At 45.9% G+C, this 25,044-nt stretch overlaps 1 protein-coding gene across 3 annotated transcripts in view; it reads right to left on the bottom strand.

The window, feature by feature from the left end:
• The window catches only part of NPL (N-acetylneuraminate pyruvate lyase), a 643,702-nt gene that overhangs the window by 379,512 nt on the left and 239,146 nt on the right, over positions 1-25,044 (bottom strand). For all 3 annotated transcript variants that reach the window (XM_069641412.1, XM_069641411.1, XM_069641413.1), the window contains one exon: positions 12,333-12,401. In XM_069641412.1, the coding sequence (XP_069497513.1) occupies positions 12,333-12,394 (62 nt within the window). In that variant the 5' untranslated portion in view covers positions 12,395-12,401. The remainder of the gene's footprint in view (positions 1-12,332; positions 12,402-25,044) is intronic.

The raw sequence follows: 25,044 nt of genomic DNA on the forward strand, positions 1-25,044 counted from the left end.
TCTTTCACAAATAGCCCACATCGGTATAATCCTCGATGCACTCAACGCCAAAAATATTAACCTTTTTTCCATGAACCTTATCAACTTCCCACATCCCCACACCCTTGCCCACAACTCCCATCCATTCTCTTATCAGCTGCCACCCTTCAGAGGGCACCTACTCCCACCCCCAGTGCCGAACGCCAACAAGCGTGACAACCTTCCTCCCACAACTTCGCCATCAAATATTTTGAACAAGGGCGCCTTCCCGGGGGGCACCGGACACATCAACCTCTTTCAACCCACCCACATCAGCCCCTCCCTTCAAGGAGGAGAAGGCCCATCTTAAAAGGATATTAAGCAAATGGCCCTATTCATTACATTATGACACCATGTCGTGTTTGAGGGTCAAGTATTCCCAATACACCTGAATGATAATCCAGCTCCTCTCTCATAAAACAAATACAGGCATAACATATATTGACCAACCACACCTTAATCGCATAGCCCATCAAGGCTTAGGCAGTAAATCCACAAAGGCAGCAACCTCAGCTGGGTCAGTGAAGAAAAAGTTCTTATTGTCATGCAAGACTTAATTTAGAAGAATATAGCATTGTATACTGTATTTGTTTATCCCGCAGTAGTCTCTTTTCTGCCAAGAAGGACAAACAAGCTCTTTACACTGACATCGTGAAGCCTTGATAAAAGGACACTCTCTCCCCCTCATATTGCACATCTCCCAGTTCCCGTGCTCTTCGCAGAATGGTATCCCTGTCACAGAATTAAAAGTCTTCCAATAACCGGGCGTGGGTTTTGCCCTGGTCTCGGCATCTGTCCCGAAATTCTTCTGTGTGCCCTTTCCACTATGAACTGGGGAGACAGTTCAGGATCTCGAAGTACCTCTTTAAAAAAAAAGATTCCATAAACTGTTCCAAGTTGCGTGCTGGTATTGATTCCGGGATTCCAGTAACCAAAACTTATGTCTGGATCGCGCTTCCAAATCCTAATTTTTTTATTAAAATTTTTTAAGGGGAAAGAAATAAATACAACAGAAAAAAAGAAAAACCAGAAAAGGAATCAATACAATATTAACATTACAACAATGTCAGTAAACACATCCTTCATTTGTATGATAATGTATAACCTGTTGCTGAGTAAATCTCAGATCCAAATCAATTTTATATCCCTAACACAAAAGTGTGTGTGGTGTGTGGTGGGGGGTGTGGGGGTGTGGGTGTGTCTCTTAGCCCCCTATTTAATGTTTTCACTGATTGTAGCAACCCAGGGAGGGGAAAGCACACACAGATTGGCTAGGACAAGTTGTCGAATGGCTGGAGGGGGTGGGGGAAGAGCATAAAAGGGACGGGGAGGAACAGGAAGGTTTGGGTTCTTTGGGTGAGGTCAGAGGAGAAGATGGTGACAGAACAAGTGACCAGCAGAAGGAAGGAAGGAGAAGCAGAGCGTGGAGGCAATTTATGGTGAAGGTGAAGTATTGAGTGCAAGTGTATGTAACAGGGTGAAATGAGAGTGTCGGGGCCAGGGCCGTGGAGGCAGGACCAGGGGTGCAGAGAAGGCAGAGGTAGTGGGGAGGGGCAGTGCAGAGGATGTCGGCATAACACCAAAGGGAGGAGTGAGACCCAGAAGGTATTAGAGACATAGAAGCGGGGGAAGAGTAAAGACGGGGGGCGGTAAAGAGGGAGTGTAGGGAGAGGTAAGGAAGAGGGAGTGGAAAGAGTGCATATGAGAGGATACAATCCCATCGAGCAAGATGTCTGAAAGACTCAATCCCATGCCCATTCAGAACCCTAATATTGTAGATTAGGGAAAGCGAGGAAGGCTCTTAAGGAATTCAGTGAAAAAAAGGTCAATGGCTTTTAGGTGGACATTGTAGCTTATCTTGCTCATTAGTGTATTGAGGGTGAAACAATCTCCATCAAAGCCTGGGTTAGGTGAGAGCGGCAGTCGTAGGGTCCAATGGAATTTCAATAAAACTGCTGATCTGTCTGAGTTTTTATAGTGTTTGTTGAGCCATCTGTGACAGGCTGGTGAACTAAAGTGCAAGGGCCTAATCAAAAGGTCCTACTGTCAATGTTCAGGGACCCTTACCCAATACACACACTGACAGCGTTAGAATGTCCAGCTCGCTTCATAGTCTCAGGGTTACAGCATGCTGGCACACTTACTGGCATCCCTTTATTGTCCTCTTTGTCCAGAAATTGTCATCCTATATCAATGGTTTCACCTTCCTAGGATGCTTGTACCAAACACCTACCAGCCGATACCTCTTACTGCTTGCTTGAGGGAAATATCTTTACAGACATTAATTTCACCCCCCCCTCCACCTTAGATGGGTAATACAGTTAACACATGTAGGACTGGACACCACTAATGGAATGTTGCCGTGTACTCCTGCGTGGCCCATGGTCCTACTTTTATGTTTATGGCCTTTAACTACTTGCCCCTACCACGGGCATTTCAATTAAAATCAACATGTAGGCAGAATAGCCATTGTTGCATTGACTACTAGCTTCGTGGAATGCTTTAAATCCTTTACTCAGATACTCAGATAGTGAGTCATAGTGAGTCATACTGTGTATAACTCCATTAGAACACACAAGATGGTGGGGCCAAGGAACTCTCTGCCTGACCGTGCCACGAACCATCAATGACATTACAATCACTTATCCTCGGCGAGAGGGCGAGGAGTTTCTGTTGTGCTGTGACCGGAGGAGTGGAGACCGTCTACAAGCCCTGTAAACCCTTGAGAAGCGGAGAGGAGAGTGTGCCTGCTCATACTGCATTGCGAGGTGCGTGTGCCTTTAAGGGTAGAGCCAGCCGACTCTTCAGCTGCCCTCATTAAGGCCGCCTCGACGCGAGGAGTTTCTGTTGTGCGGAGTGAGCGGTGTGGGCTGCCTTCGACCCCTGGCTCGCAGGTCCTTGCTGTGCTCTTGCTCGACTGGACGGTCTAACACAGGAATGACGAACCGTCGCTTGGAAATGGCTGCGGTCAGCCTACAGAAACATCCTATAACACGTGCTCAACTGAAAAACTGGACTTCTCCGCACAGACAGCTGGATGTCGTGAATGAGCCTGCAGCACCTTTTGAAGTGGCACCAAACCAGGTAAGCCTCCGTGAATCCTTCAGTTTCTGGGTGCATAACTTCGGGCTCCTCTGCTGCTACTGATGGGCTCTCGTATGTAGCTACGTTCTCTAGTGCTGCAAACAAAAACCTACAGCCCAATGACACAGCAGGGCTACTGGTTTTGCTGGCCGGCAGCCCGTGTTCTAGTGCTAGTGTTATGTTACCAACGGTGGGCGGGACGAACCTAAATTCTGAGACGGGGCTCTCCCGTAGTGCTGCGGACCCAAACACAGTTTCTCCCAGCCAGTTCGTCGATCTCACTTATACTCCTACGCTAAGGAGACTTCGAAGCCAAATCGTGAGACACTTGATGTGCCACTTTTAACGAACAACAGTGGAAACCAATTTACCCCAAATGACAGCATCGCTTGTACCGAGCCCAGTCTCACCCCATGTTGCGGGCTACGTCGGGTTCCCCTTTTACAGGAACTAGCGTGGTCTCGCTTTCAAATCTTAGCGGGGAAGAGCAGTGCTCCAAGGGCTGTACTGATTAGTCAGTTACAACATAGTCAGGAGGATCTGCTCATGTTTAAAACGCAGCTCAGCACACATGCCGTTTCGCTGCCTGTAAAACCTATTGTAAGAACTACGGGAATGAGATCAGTATACTACAGTGCTAGCGAAAACCCTAATGTTAAGGTGGTCTCACACTGGATACCCAACGATGAGCCTCCATTTACTGTAGACGAAGAAGTGTTTACAACGGCCTCAAATGCCTTCAACAAAGACTGCCTCTCTGTGAACAAGTCAAATGATGTTGTATCTATCATGCTTACGGACCCGAGTCGAAATCAATGTGCCACTGTAAACCGGCGCAGCTCTCTCGATATGGTAAACAAGCTACTGTCAGACTTAACTTGGATCAACAAAGCTTGTGCTGCAAACTGTGGGAAAAACGAGACCACAATTACGATCTTAAGATCGCCAGAAAAGAAAAGCTTAGACAGTTCCACACGTGAAGAATGCCCACTATACACTACCATTCAAAGAATGGCCCTCACAAAACGAAGAAGAAGTGCTGTAAGTAGTGCCGGTAGTCTACGATGGTCTCAAAGAAAAAAATCTAAACGGGAAAGGACTCCAAATCCGACCGCCCCAGAAGTGGAGGGTGCTAATGTCAACTTAAACTACAGCATGCTCCCTGACACGCAAGACTCATCGTCCTCCTCATCAGTCAATTACACCTAAAGACCTGCAAAGCTCAAAAACCTAAATACGAAAGGCGAGCGCGCGGTCAGAAAAAAGTGCAGTCAACCAACAATGTTAATAGGCTCAGAGACACTAAATCTATTATAACATAATCTATGGCCATCACTTTGGCACCGTTTACAAAGTTATATGAACATTTAAATGAGAACATTAAAGATCTTTCAACACTGGTAGCTCTATTAAACTCAAAATTTGTGGATCTTGAACAAAACGGCATCCTACTTAAAGAAGCGCAACAGGCACTGTCTGTCAAGCATGACTGTATGCTGAACATCATAACTAATCAGTTAAAAAACAACAAAACGGACAAAAAACTTTTGGCAGAAGTGGCAAGGGAGGCACCGAGTATCTTTAAACCGAAGAACACCAATGTTGGAGCGCTGCAAATATATCGCTCCCCTAGCGCAGGCCAACAAGTGGAATCGGTACCCGCTAAAGGGTCAAGTACTCTTTGCTGCCCTTCATCAGAGACGATCATTGTCCCTGACGACCCTGAACTTACTCAAGCCAACAATGTGCTCAGAAATAAGCAGATGAGGGAAAACATCGACCGAGAGAAAAAATCATCGCCAAGTAACAGCTTGCGCACTTGCTGTGAGGAGCCTCGACCCCAAATGGTCAATGAAACCACCTCTTTCGCTGAAGTCTTGATAACCAGCATGGCGACCTCTAATCTGGCTCTCTATAATCCTCAGTTAGCCTCTTCTTCAAACAACCCAGAAGTGGGCGCTCTATCCTTCGATGACAGCTGTGCCCAAACGGATACCGTGCTTGCATTCAACGTGGCTGCCCCAATTTTGCCAGTGGACTCCACTATCTCTACACACACAATGCGTCACAAGCCACTGTGAAAACAAGGGTAGAGGTTCCCCCTCTATATGCAATTTTTAAGAATACATCGGGACCTGTCTGCCGCACTGCAGCGATCACTGAATCGAACAGCTTGTTGACAAAGAAAACCAAAAACCAACCACGGAGAAAAACGAGACAAACAATTCGAGAAAATTCCTACGCAACTTAAAAACTGTAAATGTAACAGTGAACACAAATAACTGGAAAGGGCAAACCCAAACATCAACACGGAACGAAACTTCTGAGAACAAAGCAGATTCAGCAGTTGGGGAGGGAGAGGAGTCGTCAGACCTAATAAACCTATCCACATTTGACTGAGGATTCAACTGAGGTTTCCGAACCCTTGGAACCATCTAAGTCCAATGGGGTAATGGCTGAAGAAGAGTCTACCTCCCAAACCAGGACTGATAGTCCCGAGGTGACGAAAATCTGCAACAGCCAACGCACATGTACAATGATCATGAATGCGGCTATCCCCATGGTAACTGATGTGCCACATTCACCTTTATTCTTGACAATGGAGGCCAAACGGAATCTAGCTGCCACATCTTGTACGTCGATAAACCATACTCAATTACCTAATGACACTCTATTAATTACCTCATCGAGTGACTTGATCCAAAAAGAGACTGCTTCTTCCTTAACCAACCTAAGGCTGCCTCTAGATCAGATGCAAAAAACTGGCCGATTGTGGGAACGTCCACTAAGAAGACTTTTAGCGGCAGTTCGAAGAGTCCCCTGCGACCATCGCAGAAGGGTCACAAGTCACCTATGGTCAAAACTAAGATGACAAATCTCTATAAGGTGACGCTAGAAAGAATAGACAACTTGATCTTAAACCGTCATAATGTGCTACATCTGTTTTAACTAATTCCGAGTCTAAGATCAATCCGGTCTGATGATCTGAGAATTGTGGAATTTTGCGATGATAAACGAGATGATAAAGTGACTTTACACATGAACTCGAAAATAATCTTTGATATCCTATATCAAAGTCAGCTGATGCTGACGTAAAAAAGAACGCAAGCTCTACTCTATCATCCCTAGGATTTGAGATCTACAAGAGTGTTGACAGGTTGGACGCTATGCTGCACTCACAGTCGTGCGTCCCTACATTGGCATACAATAGGGTTAATTTTGAACCTGTCAGCCACTCCATTGCTTTGGATCACACTTCGAAGAATGTTTCCTTTGCAAACGAGAAGGCAGAGATTTAGCCCAAACATGTTGAACAAATCAACATAACCATCAATGAGCTATCCACCTCGCGAAGTGCCGCGGCTGTTGAGACAGACAAATTGAATTTGAAGAACGATTGGGACTGGATGGCCGCTGCGCTAAGTGGCAACTCGTCCCTATAATGCCAGGCTCCTGGGAAAGAAGATTCGATCAAACTGGGCTCATGGAACACAAGAGGTTTTAACCACCTCTTTCATACACCATGGCTACAAGACCTGGACCTGGTTTTCCTACAGGAAACCTGGCTATCTGGAAGTCCTATCTTGCAAGACTTTGAAACTGCTCTTAACCCCGCCATTAAACAACTTAAATGAAGACCAATGGCAGGCCTAATGACTGAGGCAAGGAAATCTTCTGGCCTCAGAATTGTTTCATCTACTAATGTTACTCCACACATCCAGACTGCAAAGGTCCAGATCCCAAACGGCTTCGACGGCGAGTCTGACGTCTTGAACATCATTAATGTCTACTGGAACCACGCCGCAACTGGAATAACACCTTTTAATTGATCAAATAACCTTTGTAATTGATGCTCTCTTTGAGGATGAAGAATCTCCAAACCTGATCATCTGCGGAGACCTTAACACAGACTGCATGAAGTATGCAAACCGTAAAGGCAAGGGGAAAGTCTCAACACTTGCTTGGAAAGAAGCAGCCTCGAAATGGTGCCAGGAAATGGAAGCCAGAAGCTTGTTTATGCTGAATGGTAATGTGACAGGGGACATCCCTGCCAATCCTACATGGAGAAGAACGGACCAACACTCTATTCTGGACTACATGTTTGTGTCAGATGCGGTTCATTCACGCGTATCGGGGCTCCAGGTTAAACAAATGAACCACAGTGACCACGACATGTTGGTAATGAGTTTAAACACATCCTGCCTGACACTGCCAACTCTATGGTCGCATGCTGCGTTTGTTTGCTCGAGCAGAATACGTCTCGAACTTGCTGACGCTGACGTAACAAAAATAGTTACCAATTTAAACCTAAAAACACAACGAGGTTGAATATTGTCATCTACTGTCTGACTTCAAAGACAACAAACAAGGGCTGAAAAACAAAAAATTTGTTCACAAACACAGATTCGATTTGAAGATGCAACAACGGAAAGACTAATGAGACAAGAAATTCGAAAGTTAAGCACAGAAGGCAAGGACGATTTTGTCGCAAAGAAAAAGGCAATAAAACAAGCTTTTAGAAATTGGTGCAAGTCCCATAAAGCAATTTTGTTACAGAATGACTCGGAGGCAATGCTGAGTAAACTACGAAATAAAAATTCAACAGAATTCTGGAGAACCGTTAACAACAAATTTGCACCGCAAGAATCTTTTCAGGCAAATCCTATCTCAGAAGCAACATGGATTGCCTTTTACTCCAACCTATTTAGTACGGAGGGTTGTGCGAAAGACTGTTATTCATCAAAACTGGTTAAGTGGGACTTAAAGTTTGATCGCCATGACATATTATCAGCCATACAGAGAGCCAACGCTTCCAGAGCACCTCGTCCCGATGGACTCACAAATTATACCATCAAACGTAATCCAGAGGCCTGGATGGATTTCTGTATGACACTCTTCCAAAGAATAGCTGACAAACGAGCTTCTCCAACATCTTGGAAGAGCGCAATTGTTGTCCCGATCTTCAAAAAGGGCAACAGGTCTAATCCTGGTGACTACAGACCTATTGCTTTATTGGATGTCATTGGTAAGATCTACGCGACCCAACTACAACAGATGCTACTGAGATGGGCAGGTGAAAGTCACCATATAGACCCCAAACGGGGTTTGTGAAGGGTGTGGGGTGCAGACTCAACCTGTTACTACTGAATCTCTTCAAGATCGAAGCTATAAGATCAAACTCTAAAATATACTTGGCCTTTATAGATTTTTCTCATGCCTTTGATAGCATCGATCGAGGAATTCTTTGGAAAAAACTAAAAGCATGGAACTGTCCGTTAAGCCTCACTGAAGCAATTAGGGAACTCCACTAACATAAACATCAAGGTGCGGCTCGATCGACAGGGGACTCTCTCAAAGCCGATAGAAACATCTAAGGGTGTGAAACATGGTTGCCCTCTGGCCGCCATCATCTTTAATTTGTTTCTATCAGATGTTGGTGAAGCCCTTAGTGAAGTTCCCTCGTTTCCACCCAAGATGAACGACACCCATGTAAGCTGGCTTGTCTACGCAGATGATCTTATATTGTTAGATATGACTCCAATCGGACTCCAACGGAAACTGGATGCCCTGGAAGCATATGTGTGCCGAAATGGTCTGCTAATTAACAAACAAAAATGTGAGATACTAACACTGCAAAACTTGCGGACTATGAAAAAACCCCAAAAAAAACAGAATTGGTATATCGAAAAGACAAAACTAAACTCTGTATGCAATACAAGATACTTGGGCATGAGGATAAGCTCAAACATAGACGATTCACCTTGGGCAGACTCAGCAAAACTGAAGTGTCGACACTTGGCGTGCCAAGCAGCAATTATCAACAAGCAATTCGGGAAATTCTCGCTCAAACCCATGATTGCATTTTATCAACAAAAAGCTGTTCCAGCCATAACTTATGGAGCGGAAAATGAACTGGGCTGCTCTTATAAGCTCTGGAACACTCTGGAAAACATCTTCTGGGTAAGAGCGTTACATCTCCCTCGTGGTACGTCTGCAGTCTGCATCAGATATGAACTGGGGCTAATATCGATGCATGCTAGAGTAAGCTGGAGCTTACTATGCCTCTTCAGAAAAAGTACCTTAACTAATCCAGTGTTACAATTTGAGATACTAAAACAGAAGACAGATCTTGCCACCCCTACCCTAGCAATGTGGAACAAGTACTGTATGGAGATCCTGGAACTGTATGACATCAAGCCTTCAACGCTGATAGAAAATCCACTTCTCGCCAAAAAAAAAAGTGTGGGGCATGGACTGGTATTTAACATGTGACCAAAGACGCAAGAGCAAAAGGATGGCGGATGTACCAGGTGAGGCTAGAGTTTATGGAAATCTCCAAGCTTACCTGACCGAATTTCCAGATTCCACAGCTAGATCAACATACATGAGGTTCAGACTGAATCTATTGGCCACCAAAGAATGCCATAACTTATACAATCCTAACAGAGTCATCCTGTCGTTTCTGTAAATCCTGCACAGAGACGCTAAAACATTTAACTCTTCTTTGTCCGACATTACGCGCGTTAAGAACTCAGACATTTGGTCCTGTATTCGTGAAACTGCAAACACTGTGTGCTGCAGACTGCTGGGAATGGATGTTTGAAGGATCCAATCGTCCACTTATGTTCGCTCTAATACTATTCCTGGATGAATTAAATAAACGCTTGAAGGAAAGTGAAACTGAGAAGCAACCAGTTCCTTCTGTAGATGGAGGGAAATGATAGCCTGAAATGGATTCAGGTCAGACTTATCACGCACCTATGCGAGTCTGATGAAGTAAGATGGACGAGTTTCCAGAAAAGCCGCTTTTTTCTTCTCTCGAGATGGACGGGAGCCAGCATTGTAAATGTTTGTCGTGGCGGGTGCTTTTCTTTCTTTTTAAAGGTTTATATAAACCCCATAAAAATAAAAAAAATAAAAAAATAAAAAATGACTTCTACGGAATCCGTCTTCACTTTCTATAATAATCTTTCCATACATGGGGGCAAAAACAAACGCTAACCACTGGCGTTCGGCGAACTGTCCCGTTCTCAGCAGAAACCCACCAGGGAGCGCGCAGGGGTCCCATATCCACAAGCGGACACAGGCATCTCAGACTCAACACGAATCGAGATAACAGCACATCGGAGAATATGCATTTGTACAGAATCGGTATGAAGAGAAGGGCTACATACATTCACTTGAGGATAGGGAGACTTCTCTTACCTGTTCACCACGTGTAATATCAACGCAATATTTCTCTTTGACACATTCTCAACAGACTGGATCTGCCGCAACCTGAGAGTTCTATAATTCGGAACCCAAGAACTGGGAATTATCATCCATGGGGACACTCGGAAGAATAGGACACTGCACCCATTGAATATCGGTGAGACGCTTGATTTTTACTGCATAAGCTATCGATGTATATATTTCCCCCGGTTTGATACACTCTACCATGCTATATCCTTAGGCGATCCATGCTCTGCAAAAGAACCTTGACCTAAGCTGCTGAACATTGCACCTAGAAACACAGATTTAGAAGAAGTTTCACGCACACTAATTACAAGGTATATTTTATTCAATAATTATACTCGCCATTATCAATAGATATGGAGGGCACTATTGTTCCTTGGTGGTCAATATAATACAAAAATCAGTAACACACTGATCTCTGCTCATGAGCATATACAACAGATACATTGAATTCAGTTGGATTTCCATCTTGTGAGTCGATCCTATTAAAACATTAAATCTATAGATATTCTCCTTGGAGCCATTTCTTAACCCGCCATGCAAAGATGGCCATGATGCCACATACATTCTTTCACTAATATACCCCCCTGGAAAATGCCACCAACAATTACGATGAAAGAACTCTAACTAGACAGCACCTAAACGAGTGTAACCTGTTCTACAATTTTAGCTTGTACACCCTTAGATATATTTCTGCATCTGTTCTTTAATGAACATTCAACTAGTGACTATATGGCAAAATATTGACAGATTCCTTCTCTATTTTTCTCTATTCTTTCTGGATTGAAATTTAACAGTTCAACTGAGGCTCAAGAAGAAGAGTTGTTGTAACTCGAAACGCGTCAGCCATTTTTATTGAACTTGACACAGGCAATGATGGAATTGCCAACATAAGATGTTTGTTTTGGACATTGATTCTGCATTACAGAAGGACTCATTTTCTGTTCACATTGAATTATCCATGTAACATACACCCATGTGTCATTTTGAAATTCATTATTGTTGAAATTTGTATTAGGAACTATGTTTTTGAATTATTAGAATATTGATAACCGTCTATTTGACGGACTATTATAGTGTGCAGGGGACGGGAGGGTTCCAATCTTGGATCCTCTTTTCTTGTTCACTTATATGTGTTAGTGGGCGTATGCCACATCCACTTTTCCTCCTCTGCACACAAACATAATATATAAAAACCTATATTGGAAATGTTAATCCATAAACCTTGGAGTGCTCCAACAACCACCTCCCACACAATACAGTTAGCCTACCAGTAAGTATCCCCCCCTTTCAAGGGTTGTTGCCAGTTTGAAGTTATTATAACCCATCAGTCAGGGATTGACCTCTTGCGCTCGAACCCTTAAAAAGGCACAGATTTCTCCTTCCGGTCCTTGGATTCTGCCAGGGTGTGAGACATAGCCACAAGTATGCATTGCTAGCAATGGTATTGGCTCCCTATCTCTTTCAAGCTTTGAAATAGAGCCTTCAAATGGTTGATGCTTTTAGGTACATTGTTTAGCAGGCTTTGTGTTTTCCTCCCTGGCTCTCGCAGTGCACCTTCTTCTTTCTGCATCACTGTCCGACTGTGCCAATTCCCTGCTCTACTGCTGCCCATTACCACCACACTGCTCTGATGGCACAGCAGAGAGGGAAATCTCAGGCTCTGTGCTTGCACAGGGGAAGCATCTATTCTCACTCAGGGAAGGGTTGGTGGCCGAAAAGATTTGCCTTGTATTGGTGCTCTGCCATTCTTTACCAGAAGAGGTTTGGAAAGGGTGGAGGGAGATGCATTGTGTAAAGCCTCTGGGTAGATGTTTGCATGGCTTGTGGGCATGCCTGGCTTCCAGATTATACCAATCCTCTTGGATATCAAATGCTGACAGTCTAAATCATGAGAAATCTGCCCAAGCCTTCATATTCTGGTGCCTGTCCATAGCACTGGTCGGAAATGTTTGCCTGCTCATCAACAGTCGCATTAGCAATAGGTTGTTTACCTGTCCTGGGTCAATGGAGTGAAGGTGGCAGCCACCAGTCCAAGGTTCTGTGGCGAGTCCATTCTGCAGCTGAAAGGAAAGGGACAGTGTTACTGAAAGGATCACAAGGCTCTGAAGAGACTGCATGTGAATACACACATCATACCTGTACATTCATAAAGTGTGTGCCTTCACACCGCATACATCACACATCACATCTGCAGATCTTCTCCAGCAGGAGGTCTGGCACATGCTCACGAATATTCCCAGTCCGGCCAGGAATCCCTGGTAAAAAAAGAAAATCAGTCTTGCTTTAAAGCTTGAAAACTGCCTTTCTCCCACTAACCAATCACTGGAGACTGGGTCATACTGCACCATTCCAATGACGATCGTCTCCCTAAATCCCACCCCCGGCCGGCATCTTCATATTTTTACGGCACGTTTCAGTGCAGGAAGTCCTCTCTAGTTGCTCTTCCAGCTATTTTGTCCAATTTGTGTATTTTTTATGGAAAAATTGTTCTATTTTTATTAGAAACTCATTCGCCGACCAGTGCCGGCAGCAGTGATCCGTTGCTGGTGAAGGTCGGTGACTAAATCATCGGATCTTGGAAGGCCTAGTTGAGTCCTACTTCACGCCTCGTTGAGGAAGGCAAGAGGAGTCTGTTCAGGGTCTGCTCCCAGTGTGGCTTGAGGAACATTTACATGGAAGACCAGCACACAAGGTGCCTCCGTTGTTGGACTGATGCAGCATGTGCCGAGGTTTCCCCTCCAAGACCAAGCAGGACCGGTATACGCAGGTTGGTAGCAGGGCTGAAGGAAGAAAGGGCTCCAGACGTGACGTCCGGCCCCCTCCAGGTCCGGACGACCTATGGAGTGCTCTCCCTATGAAGAGGTTGAGATCCGCCGAGGATGTTCCTCCACAGGAAGGCCAAGCGCCACACTACAAATCTGACAAGGGACGCCGCTGCCACGGGTCCCAGTTAGGAGCACACATGCCCTCCTTCATCTTCCCCATCGACGCTAAGCTTGCTGGTGGGTGGTGTACCTTCAGAGGGACCTTCCAAGCAGGGCCTTGGTCGAACGATAGACTGAGGAAACATTTCCAAAAGGAAGGCACTCCGAGGTCCTCGTCGACATCAACTACTTAGTAAGCGGTGACTCAGTCGGCACCACAGAAGCAGAGGTCCCCATCTACGAGACCACTGTCAACCACAGCTACGACGACCAAGACTCCCGTCGACGGTTGCCCTGCCGACGACCTTTGCTGCTTGGCAAAATCAACAACAAGGGTTACACTGCCTCCCGGCCCATGACTACGACCGCTCCAACCACGACTTCGACCGCGACTACTCACTCCGTGAAGGCCCCAGTCATTTCCTCTTTCCCAAGGGGGACAGAAAGATCGAGGGAGCTGTTGCCGCCGATGGATTTTCTACCCAGACCTTCGGTGGGTCTAGGAGAGGTCATAAGAGATCCTATCATGGCGATCTACATGAGCTCCGACAATAAGTCCTTACAAAAATAAGGCTACTCAGACCAGGGCGGACATAGCACAATGGGAGTGGAAACCTGTGGGACAGGACCGGCTATCAATGCCACCAAGGCACACTAACCCTTATTCAATACCAGTGAGGCGCTCTAGCCCTCCGTCAGTGCCTGCCTCAGTGGTCCATCAGCAGGGCCTACAGATATGTCCGTGGATGTTCTGACTAGGCTACATACTTTGGTGTCAGAAATACAGCAGCTGCATCCTCCCCTGGTGGTCCCACGGGGAGCACCCCCAGGAAGAGCCCTCCAAGACCCCAGCACATACACCACACTGCTACTCCAAAGCTCCCCCTGACACCGACGCCAACTCCCACACACAGTACCGGTAGGGGAACCACCTCGTACAGATACTGGAACGGGCATATATACGGGCACCACGGAGACAGACGAGTTTGATGACTGTGCCAGCGGATGATGAACCATTGGGCGTCGAGGATAACACCAGGGCGTCTGCTCCTGATGAGGTGGGTTAATTTCCCTCCATGCTTTCTAGAGCATCTACCCTCTTCAACTTAGTGCTCGAGGAAAAGGAGTGATTTCTTTACAAGAGGCGCACATCGACCAATAAGACAGTGATGTCTGTTTCTCTGCTGGACGAGGTTTGGGATGAAGTCCTGGCTCTGATGAAGGCCCCAAGCTCCACGCCAGCAAAACAAGACAGGCTTGAGAAGAAATACAGTGTGCTTGCCTCGGCCCCTAAATGCCTTACATTGCAGACATCCCCAGACTCTGCTTACTGGCTGCGGCCGAATCCACAGTCTGCAAATCCATCCTCCAAAACCATGGTTCCCCTCGACCAGGAAGGGAAAAATGGGCAAGCGTGTCATCTCTACCGCTGCATCAACTGTGAAGGCTGCCAACGCCCTGGCCATCATGGCCCATTACGATGGGGAGTTTTGGTTCAAGCTGGGCTCACTCCTGGATTTCTTGTCCGATGACAAGAAGACCAAGGCTTTAGCCCTATTACAGGAAGGTTAGGTGGTCTCTGACCACAACATCACAGTGGCAATGGACTGCAGACTTCTGTTTTCTTCAAATGGGGAACAGAGTGGCAACTCAGATGCCAGGGTTGGCTGAAGGCCACTGACTTTAGACCTGACGTCCAGGCCAAGGTGTTGGATAGGCCTTTCGATGGAGATAATCTATTCGGCAAGGTGGTGGACAAACCGCTGCAAGCAATAAAGATGGACACTGAAACTGCAAGATCGCTGGGGACGTTGCAGCAGCAGCGGTCTTTGTCCTTTCGATCCTCCAGAGGGAAGTCCAACAGATCCGCCAAGGGCTACGCATCCACCTCGTACCGACAACCCTCCCGCTCCACAACGCGAGAGGCATACAGGGGCCGGTTGCAGACCTTCAGCGGGGATGTGGGGGAAAGCATCAATCTCATCCGCAATGCAGGACGCAGACGCCCAAGCAAGCCTGACCCGGCCTAGGGCCAAGACCCCCCCCCTTCACACCCCCGTTGGGGGGGGAGGGGCATCTGACACTTTGTCAATGAGTGGAAGAACATCACCACTGAGGAGTGGGTGCTGGACATACTTTGTCACAGACACACCCTGGAATTTGAACACAGGTGTCCTTGCATTCCCCCTGTACCAAGAAAGGAGCTGCAGAACCAGCCAAGTTGCTCTGGGAAGAACAGGCCATGTTGAAAAAAGGGGCAATGGACCCATCCCTCTGTGCCTCCGGGGCTCTGGAGTGTACTCCAGATACATTCTGATCCGCAAGATGTCAGGGTGTGGCGTCCGATTCTAGACTTGTGACGCCCCAACAAATACCTGAAGTCCCAAAAATTCAGAATGGTCAGGTTGCAGCATGTGCTTGACCAGCTGGCAAGGGGATTGCCTGGTGACGTTGGACCTAGAGGAAGCCTACTTCCACATCCCCATACAGCCAAAGCATCAGAGGTTATTGAGCTTTGTGGTTCTGGAACGTCACCATCAGTTCAAGGCTCTGCCCTTTGGCCTCAAATCGGCACCAAGGGTGTTCACAAAGTGCCTGGACCCAGTGGCAGCACACCTGCGTCTCAAGGGCATACACGTCTATCCATACTTGGACAACTGGCTCATCCGGTCCCCCTCTCAGGCTCTGGCGGTGCAGCACACCAGGGAGACCATTTGCCTTCTAATGGATATTGGCTTCTCCATCAACATTCCGAAGTCCTGCGCGGTGCCATCACAGAACATTCTGCACTTGGTCGCCTGTCTCAACACTGTGGGATCTCTAGCGTTCCCCTCAAAGGAGAGGGGGGCAGCTATGTTGGGGAAGGTGCATCACCTGGCTTCAACCCAGTCCACGAAGTTGCGCTCCATCACGTCGCTGCTAGGTATGGTGGTGCCCTGCATTCAACTAATTTCGTTCTGCAGGCTAGAGATGAGACCTCTACAGGAGTTTCTGGATGCCAGGTGGCTCCAGGTCATGGGCACGTGGATTAACAAAATTGCTACAACCAGGACTTCAGAAATGCCTTTCAATGGTGGGGAGAGCACCAGCATCTCACCTAAGGGGCCCTGTTTCAGGCTCCCCCATTACTGGCTACGTTCACCACGGACGCCTCTCTAGATGGTTGGGGCGCACACACTGGGCAGCCCTACGCCAGATGCCTCTGGCGTCCGGAGAAGGATCTGCACATCAATGTTCCGGAGCTGCGGGCTGTGTTTTGGGCCCTCAAGTCTTTCCTACCTCTTCTGCAGGGATCGGTGGGGAGGATCTACACGGACAACACCACTACCATGTACTACATTCGGAAACAGCGGGACCCGCTCCCCGCTCTCTCCCTGGAGGCGAATGCCCTGTGGCACGGACCCATTGTTCAGGACATATTTCTAGTCCCTTTTCATCTGGCAGGCATCAAGAACAACATTGTCGATTCCCTCAGTAGGGAGCTGCAATCCTGCCACCAGTGGGAGCTCCAGCAGGCATAAACGTCCCGTCTGTTCAGCATGTGGGACTGACCCCAGATCGACCTCAGATCGACCTCTTCGCAACAGCAGCAAACTCGAAGTGCCGAGCCTTTGCCAGCAGGCTTCCCTTACTGGAGACCCTGGGGGGATGCGTTTTTGTTCACTTGGAAGGACCCGTTCATGTACGCGTTCCCTCCAATACCTCTATTGCTTTGTGTGATCAACAATGTCAAATGCTGCTACAGCAAGATGATACCGATCGTCCAGGCATGGCCGCACTAGATCTGGTATCTGTAACTGCTCCGCATGGCGGTGGCGCCGTCCGTCTGGCTGCCTCCTCTTCCCGATCTCCTGTCCAGGGAAGAAGGAAGGATACTACACCACAACCCAGCGTCACTGAACCTCACGGCTTGTCTCCTGCAGCCGTGGAGTTTAAACATTAGGACATTCCACTGGAATGCAGGAAGGTCCTGAATTGGGGTTGTTTTAGCGTGGCAGAAAGGTCTGTGACGGAAATGTATGTTATACATAAATGTTTGTACATTTCTCATGTGGCCATTCCTTGTAAAACAACCCCAAAACCTAACCCCTGCCCACCCCCCCACCCTGCCCACAAGCCCCCACCCTGCCCACAACCCCAACACGCCGACACCCCCCTACTTAACTTTCAGCTCGAATCTCTGTGTCCCTGCGACGCTGGATCCCTTTCACTTCTGTGATCGGGAACCAGCGCTGCAGAGTCCTTTCTTGGGGGGGTGTTTTGTTGGGGTGTTGCGGGGGACAAGCCCCGCAGGATTTGTTTTACTTTTTATTTTACCTACCTCACCAAAATATACATACCACAAAAGGTTTGAACATTTTGTAGTTTGAATTTTTGGTTGTATGTATTTTAGGTCTTTTGGTGGGGTAGGTAAATTGTATTCGGTCATTTTCGCTGAATCCAAGGTCGTGGCCAGGGCTAGAGCGTCCAACACTTTCTTGCTACAGCCACAATTGGAAACGCTTCACTGTGTGGTGCACAGCGCAGAAGATTACGCCTCTATGCATTACGGCTCCTCAGCTACTGCGGTCTTTAACCAAGACCGGATTGGCCCACACCTCCATCAAGGTCTTTCCCGGTACACACGATTACGGGGCAGACCCTCGCTGTGGTCTCAGACTCATTGAGGAGTTGAAAGGCCTCTTCAGGACGTTTCCGTCGGAGAAGGATCTTGCCCCAGCGTATGTTAGGAAAGATTCCCATTTATTTGAGGTTTTCCCTCCAGTTGTGTAACCCCTCAACTTTCTGCTTCTGTTTAAACACCATAGTCTGACTTTGCCAGTCGAGCACAGCCTTCAGCTGCACTCCCTTCAGCTGCACTCCCCTGGGCTTTTCGCTCACTTTGGGTTGGGGAAACTGACATGCCCTTAAAGACAGTCAGTACTGGGATACTTTATTTCCCTTAGTCCTTGTCAATGTTGCAACTTTTCTGCAACATGTTACAAGTGCACAATGTACCTTACAGTACAGTGCGCTTGGGTCCTCTAGTCAATTTCAAGGGCCATAGACACCAAGGGATTTTTTCAGAGAAGTGCGGATGTGCCTCGGACACGGCTGGTTATCTTTTCTTTGTCCTTTCCTTTGGCCATCTTGCACCTTCACCTTCCCCAGGTCGAGACAACCGGGGTCAGTCCTTATTTGGGCATGCATTCTCCCATGAAATGCCAAGCTTTTGCAGGTTTCAGCATGTCTTGTGTGTGTGCCGCCAGGATGTGGGCTGAGCAGTCTAGTTCCAATCCACATACTGAGTGCCAGAGAGTCTGGTGTGCTGTGAATGTCTGGGACCACCGTGGTCCTTGATTGGTCCACATCTGGTGTGCCCGTATGTGAGCAGATATCCCATTGGGTCGTCTTCGTGTTGGCGTGAAGGAGATTCTGGATAAGAGAAGGCTCCAAACACCCATACCAGGTCGATCTCTTGAGTCCTCACTGAACAAAGGATAAGATCCAAGTATTCTGAAACTAAGAAGCCGAGGCGAGGAACCACTGGCACCCTGAGCCCGCTGCTATCCCGCTGAACCCCTCTGCATCTGATCTGCTAGAAGGTCTGCAAAGATGCTTCGACCCATTGGAATAGTGGGACCAACTATTCTCGGCACCTTCATCAAAGCCTGCAAGTAAGCGTTATCGGAAGGGTCCCTGGTCCAAACAGTGGGCGGACAAGCTTGCGCAGGACCTTTGCTCTGACACAGTCGCCGTTTCAAGGAGCACCTTGAAACTTGGTACATCGCAAGCTCTGTGTTCACAGCACTCTTACACCGAATTTTGTACACTTGGCGTTCCTAGGTCTGGAGTAAAGAGAGAGGCCTGGAGTAAAGAGAGAGCCTGAACCAGAGTATACGCGGTTACCGTGTCGCGCAGCCGTGTTGACAAACTTTGCAGGTATATTGCTGCTGTGCCCCTCTTGCCCCTGAAGTCTGCTACAGTGAAACTGGCCTGATCCATCCACCAGGAGTGGAGAAATGGCCACTGTCCCGTTTGGGAATCAAGGCTGTAACTTCATCGCTGAAAGCTGCAGAGCCGCAGAATTGCCACATTTGAAACTGCAACCGAATCGGACTCGACTGCCAAAGTTTGGTCCGGAGTGCGCCGGGGGTCGGTGAGTGCTAGCAACCCTTACTGGTGGCCCAAACCGCATCCAACTCTGTTTACGCAGGAGTGTCCCGTGAGGGCCACTCTCCTTTTCCCAGATAGCCTGAGCTATCGAACCATTCCCAACTCCTGGAACCTGCTCTGCCCTGTTAGGGAGACCCTCCTTGAATAGTGGGAACTTATTCTGCATCACCTCACCTGCCTTACTGAACTGCTACAGACCCTACAAAAGACTCTGTTTCACCCATCTGCACTAAAGCGTGCGCCAGCATTGCAAGTACATTTGAGCTACAGGCTCCTCTCATCGTAGGGATTGGACTGCCTTTCAGTTAGGATTGTGATTACTGCAGAATTGCCTAAAGACACTTTGCACTACCTGCTTCCTTCCCTTTTTAAGTTGTGGACCCATTCGGTGCATTTAACCCTTTAGGCCCATTGGTCTTGTATACATGTATTTTAGTAGGATTGTGTTGGTTTAAAAGTGTTACTGTGATTATTACTGTGTGTTGAACTTCAAAGGCCTTGAATAAATGTATTTGTATATATATATATTATATACACACACACCTGACTGGGAGTGATTTGTAAGTGTCCTTTACTCTGTGTGCTCATTGAGGTCTTTCAGTCACCCTCACCCCTCCTGAGACCTAGTCTTGACTGCCGCCAATGCTACCTTGATTGGTCTGGCTTGTCCAGAAGGTTACCCTGTTCCATGAAACTAGGCTGGCATGGCATGGCAGCTCAATTACGTTCTAACTAAAACTCATGGGGTCTCAGCTCGAGACATTGCATCAAGCTCTGCTGAAATGTCTTTCCTGGAAGACAGCGTTTCTGGTGGCCATCACCTTGGCCAGGTGGGTCTTTTCATGTTGCAAGGGTGGTGCTTCGGACCCACCCCACCTTTAAGCCAAAGGTTCCGTCAGAATTCCAATTTAACAAACGTTTGGTGCTTCCAGTGTTCTTCCCGAATCCTTCCTCAGCCGCAGAAAGGTCACTGCATACACTGGACACTGCTTGTGACTTGAAGTTCTATGTAGCCTGCACAAGGGATTTATGGAAGACATCACAACTCTTTGTGAACTTTGGACTGGTGAATCACGGGAAGACCGTTAAAGGCTTCCATATCCATGGCTCTCCGGCTGCATCATGCACTGTAATGGCCTGGCCAACAGACCGCTTCCAGGCTGGCCGAGAGCCCATTCCACCAGAGCAATTGCTACGACTATGGCATTTATCTCTGGGGTTCCCCTGCTGTACATTTGTAGGGCTGCTACGTGGAGGTCTACACACACCTTCACAAAGTTCTGTGTCGACAGGAATTCCAGGGAGGAGTCCAGAGTCGGCCAGGCGGTGCTACACAACCTGTCTGCGGTGAGCTGTTCCAGGGGTAAGTGGTTGTATTGCTGTTGAGCCTTGCCACCGCCTGTGGTTTTATATATGTATTGCTGTTTAATCATATTCATGAGCATGTGCATCCATGTCAGACCCCATGCTGGAGAAGGTACACGTTACTTACCTGTAACTGTTGTTCTCCAGCATGGGTCTGGTATGGATTCACATGCAATCCCCTCCCTCCTTACCCGCTGTGGCTCCTTTGGGTTCATACTGACACCTGCTTTCGAATCTAAAGATGGCCGCCAGGGGCGGGATTTAGGGAGATGATCGTCATTGGATGGAGGCAGTATAACCTAGTCTCCAGTGATTGCTTAATAGGAGAAAGGTAGTTTTCAAACTTTAAAGTAAGAGTGCTTTCTTTTTTAACAAGGATTCCGAGCCCGACAACTGGGAATATTCATGAGCATGTGAATCCATGCCAGAGCCATGCTGGAGAAAAACAGTTACAGGTAAGTGATGTGTACGATCTGATCAACACACCCCAAATTCCTCTGAACCGTACACACCATGCCATGTCTCACCTAATATTAATTAAACACACGCATGAATCTCCCGACTTAAGCATACTATCCACAATTTCTTTTTTTCAATTTATGTATACAATGGAAATTAAAATACTGTTTTATGCTATTAATAAACATGAAACCTTAAAATAGCATGTCAGAATAAGGTCAATATTGTAGCAGTAATCTGTTGAAAATGTGTCCAACATGATTACATACATGTGAGTAACATTAGGAAATGTTAATATATTAAACAATGCCTTTTAACACAAGATATTTTTTAACATAATCTCATACAATTTAACACAGCAGATATCTCCTCTGTGATTGTGATCTTTGTCCAGATCGCTTCCCAATCGGTCCGTTTATTAGGATCCAATTCGAAATATGCACAACGTTCTTGTTTAAAATCAGGACATTAAACCAACACAATTTTTTGTCTTCTCACAGTTTTGTTAAGACCAAACCTACAATTACGAGATGGTCGAGGTATACTTTTCCAGGCACCAGTTGCAATGCCAAGTCAATTAAAGCCTAGTTGAATATAGTCCTTTGTAAGTTTAGGACAAGGAAAATTATTTAAAGAGAATAATCATGCACCTAATTGTGGAAAGTATTTGAAATGTTCTGTGGCATTTCTGTGGTTGCTAATGTTTTGTAATTCGTGCTACAATCAGTTTCTTGCAGTTTGAGTTTGAATTTTGAAGTAACTAATGCGCCCCTTGAATAGGGTTTGAGCATGCCATTCTCCACACTCATGAATTTAATATATAGAAAGTACAGCCTTTAGTAAGTACTTCAGAAGGTAATAGCTCCAAATCAGATCGGACATATGCCAAAGCACTACACACAATTTCCAGCACAGTAGACACACTGTTTTAATCACATATATAGTCTCTGCAATTTAATCTGCAGATCATCAAGCAGCACAGGCATTGCCCTCCTGACCAGAACGCAAGACAATGTTTTATTTCCTACCAATACACAAAGCACACAAGAATCTGATAACTTAACACATGTATCCCCTGACTTGCGCGCATCACCCACATTGCTCTCCTGAACCTTTAACACCATACGCATAGCTGCCTAGAACAATGTGAGTCACGTGTAGATTAACTGATCAACAAATACAATGCACTTCAATTTCCTGACATGGTCACGGCACAAGGGTAGAACTCCAGTTCTGAGAACTCAACAGCCCTGGACCCACTGACCTATACTCATTACACAGACCTTGATCTCTCAAACTGCTCACACAACACATACTTAAAATCTCATCTCCCCAACAAACAAGATGCTTGCATCACCCAACCTGCATGCAACACATGTGAGTATCCATACCCACGCAAGCAGCCATATCTCAACCTAAATGCAACTGCAGCGTTTTCCTGATCCACACACACCTCATGCAGGACTACCCTGATCCGAGCACACATGTTCAACTTGCGGACTTACTGGCCCACACCATGTGTCTATCGTGACCCACACATCACACAGGCATCAATCTACCAACTCATACACATCACACGTAATGCAAACAAGATCGCAGAGAAAAACGAAACAGGTGAACCTGGTCCTCAAGGTCTCTGACCTCCAAATTGACACAAATCTTCACTCACCACTCAAAGGATTATCATTTAGTCCCACTAATAACTAACAATCTCCAAACACAAGTGGACCTATATACATTTTGTAGGAAATAGAAAAAATATTTTGAGGAAACTCAATTCAAAAGGAAGAAACCACGGAAACACAGACTATTTCAAACTTGCCAGTGGACTTAGTAGAGAAAACAATTGATTTGCTGAATATTAACGAAGAAGACAGAATGTTCACAGTAGATAGCTCTACAGAAGACCAACAAATAGATATTTACCAATCTCAAGAGACAACTTTGGTCCTGGCAGAAAACAAAACAGTACAAATTTTTCATAAAACTGCGAGTGAAGAACTAAGACGCAACTATTTTACGAACAGAAAAGTGAAAATTCACCATAACTTAACATTGAAGGAGAAGAAAGCCTTGGACGAGCTAGCAAAAAAATAACAGCATTATCACTAAAATGGCAGATAAAGGAGGGAACATCGTCCTTATGAAAAGGATAGACTATTTGAACGAACGAAGGGCTAAAACATCTAAGCCATAAAGATTGGTACCAAACATTGGAAAAAAATCACTATTGGATTTACAGACAAACTGGAAAAAGATGTGCCAAGTATGGCTGAAAAGAGGGCTTGCTGAATGAAGACGAAGCAAGATACATGGGCTCAATCCCACCAAAAATGTCCATAATATATTTTCTTCCAAAAATCCATACAGAGTACGATCTGTTCCCAAAATGCAGACCAATAATAAACGGGATAGGACTCCTAACTAGAAGGATCTCCTAGTACATCGATATTCACTTGCAACCCCTGACAACGGGTTTAGTCTCATTTCTAAAAGACAAGAAATGTAATTCAACAACTTGGGGAAATTCCATGGGAAGAAAATTACATTTTTGTTACGTTAGATGTAGTTTCGCTCTAAACGAGCATTAAACACACTAAGGGCATTGAATGTATGGAATACTTCCTAAAGACAAGGTCAGTTTCATATATAAAATGAAATGATTTTGAAAATGTTAAAATTTGTATTCGAAAGTAACATCTTTACCTTCGACTCAACCATCTACAAACAACTACAAGTAACGGCGATGGGCATGAATTACGTGCCATTCTACGCAAATTTATTTATGGGACATTTTGAGTTAAATCATGCCTGGGTACACAAATCATTCATGGAGAACAACAACATTGTGTACTGGGGGAGATACATTGATGACATGCTTATGATCTGGAATGGCAATGAGACAGACCCCGTGGAGTACGTCAATTCTCTGAATAAAAAGGAGTACAATATACAGCTGACATTAAACAAAAGTCAAACATCTATATAATTATATACTTGGAACTTTATATAAAAGAAGGCAAGATCCAAACCAATCTATTCACTAAAAAAAAACTGCAGTTCATGACAAACTACATGCTGATAGTAACCATCCCGCACATATAATAAACAATATCCCCTATGGAGAGCTCCTAAGAGTAAAAAGGAACTGTAGCTCACCAGAGAAATTCGAACATGCGCAACAATTTAAAAAGAAATTCCTACAAAGGGGATACCAATCAAAACATTTGACTCAAGCATATTTAAAATCACAGAAAATCACAAGAGAAAGTCTATTGAAGGAGAAATCTAAAAAACAAGATAAGATGCTTAGAGTCAACTACATAGCAACATATAGTAGTGATGCAAGAACCACCAAGAACATCCTCAAAAAGCATTGGAACATTTTGAAAAATGATGTTAGCATAAAAAAGTACATTGAGGATGATCCATCAATGACTTTCAGAAAAGCACCAACCCTAAAATATTTGATTAGTCCAAGCAATCTAAAACCAATGACAAGTAGCATCAGTAGCTATCTTAATATCCCATCACTGATGGGCACTGCAAAATCTGCCCTCAGATACAAAATGGAATCAAAGAAATAACACTACCGAATGGTAAAAGAAAAAGCATCAAGAAATGTATAAATTGCAATAGCAAATGTGTGGTCTACGGGATTGTATATGCATGTGAAATAATTTACATAGGGAGCACGATAAGACCTTTAAAAATAAGACTTCTTGAGCGCCTACGATCCATCAAAAACAATGATCTACGATATACACTTTCCATGCACTGTATTCTGGAACACAAAGAA

The sequence above is a fragment of the Ambystoma mexicanum genome, chromosome 1q, assembly GCF_040938575.1.
Source record: "Ambystoma mexicanum isolate Mex_15411 chromosome 1q, UKY_AmexF1_1, whole genome shotgun sequence".
NCBI lineage: Eukaryota > Metazoa > Chordata > Amphibia > Caudata > Ambystomatidae > Ambystoma > Ambystoma mexicanum.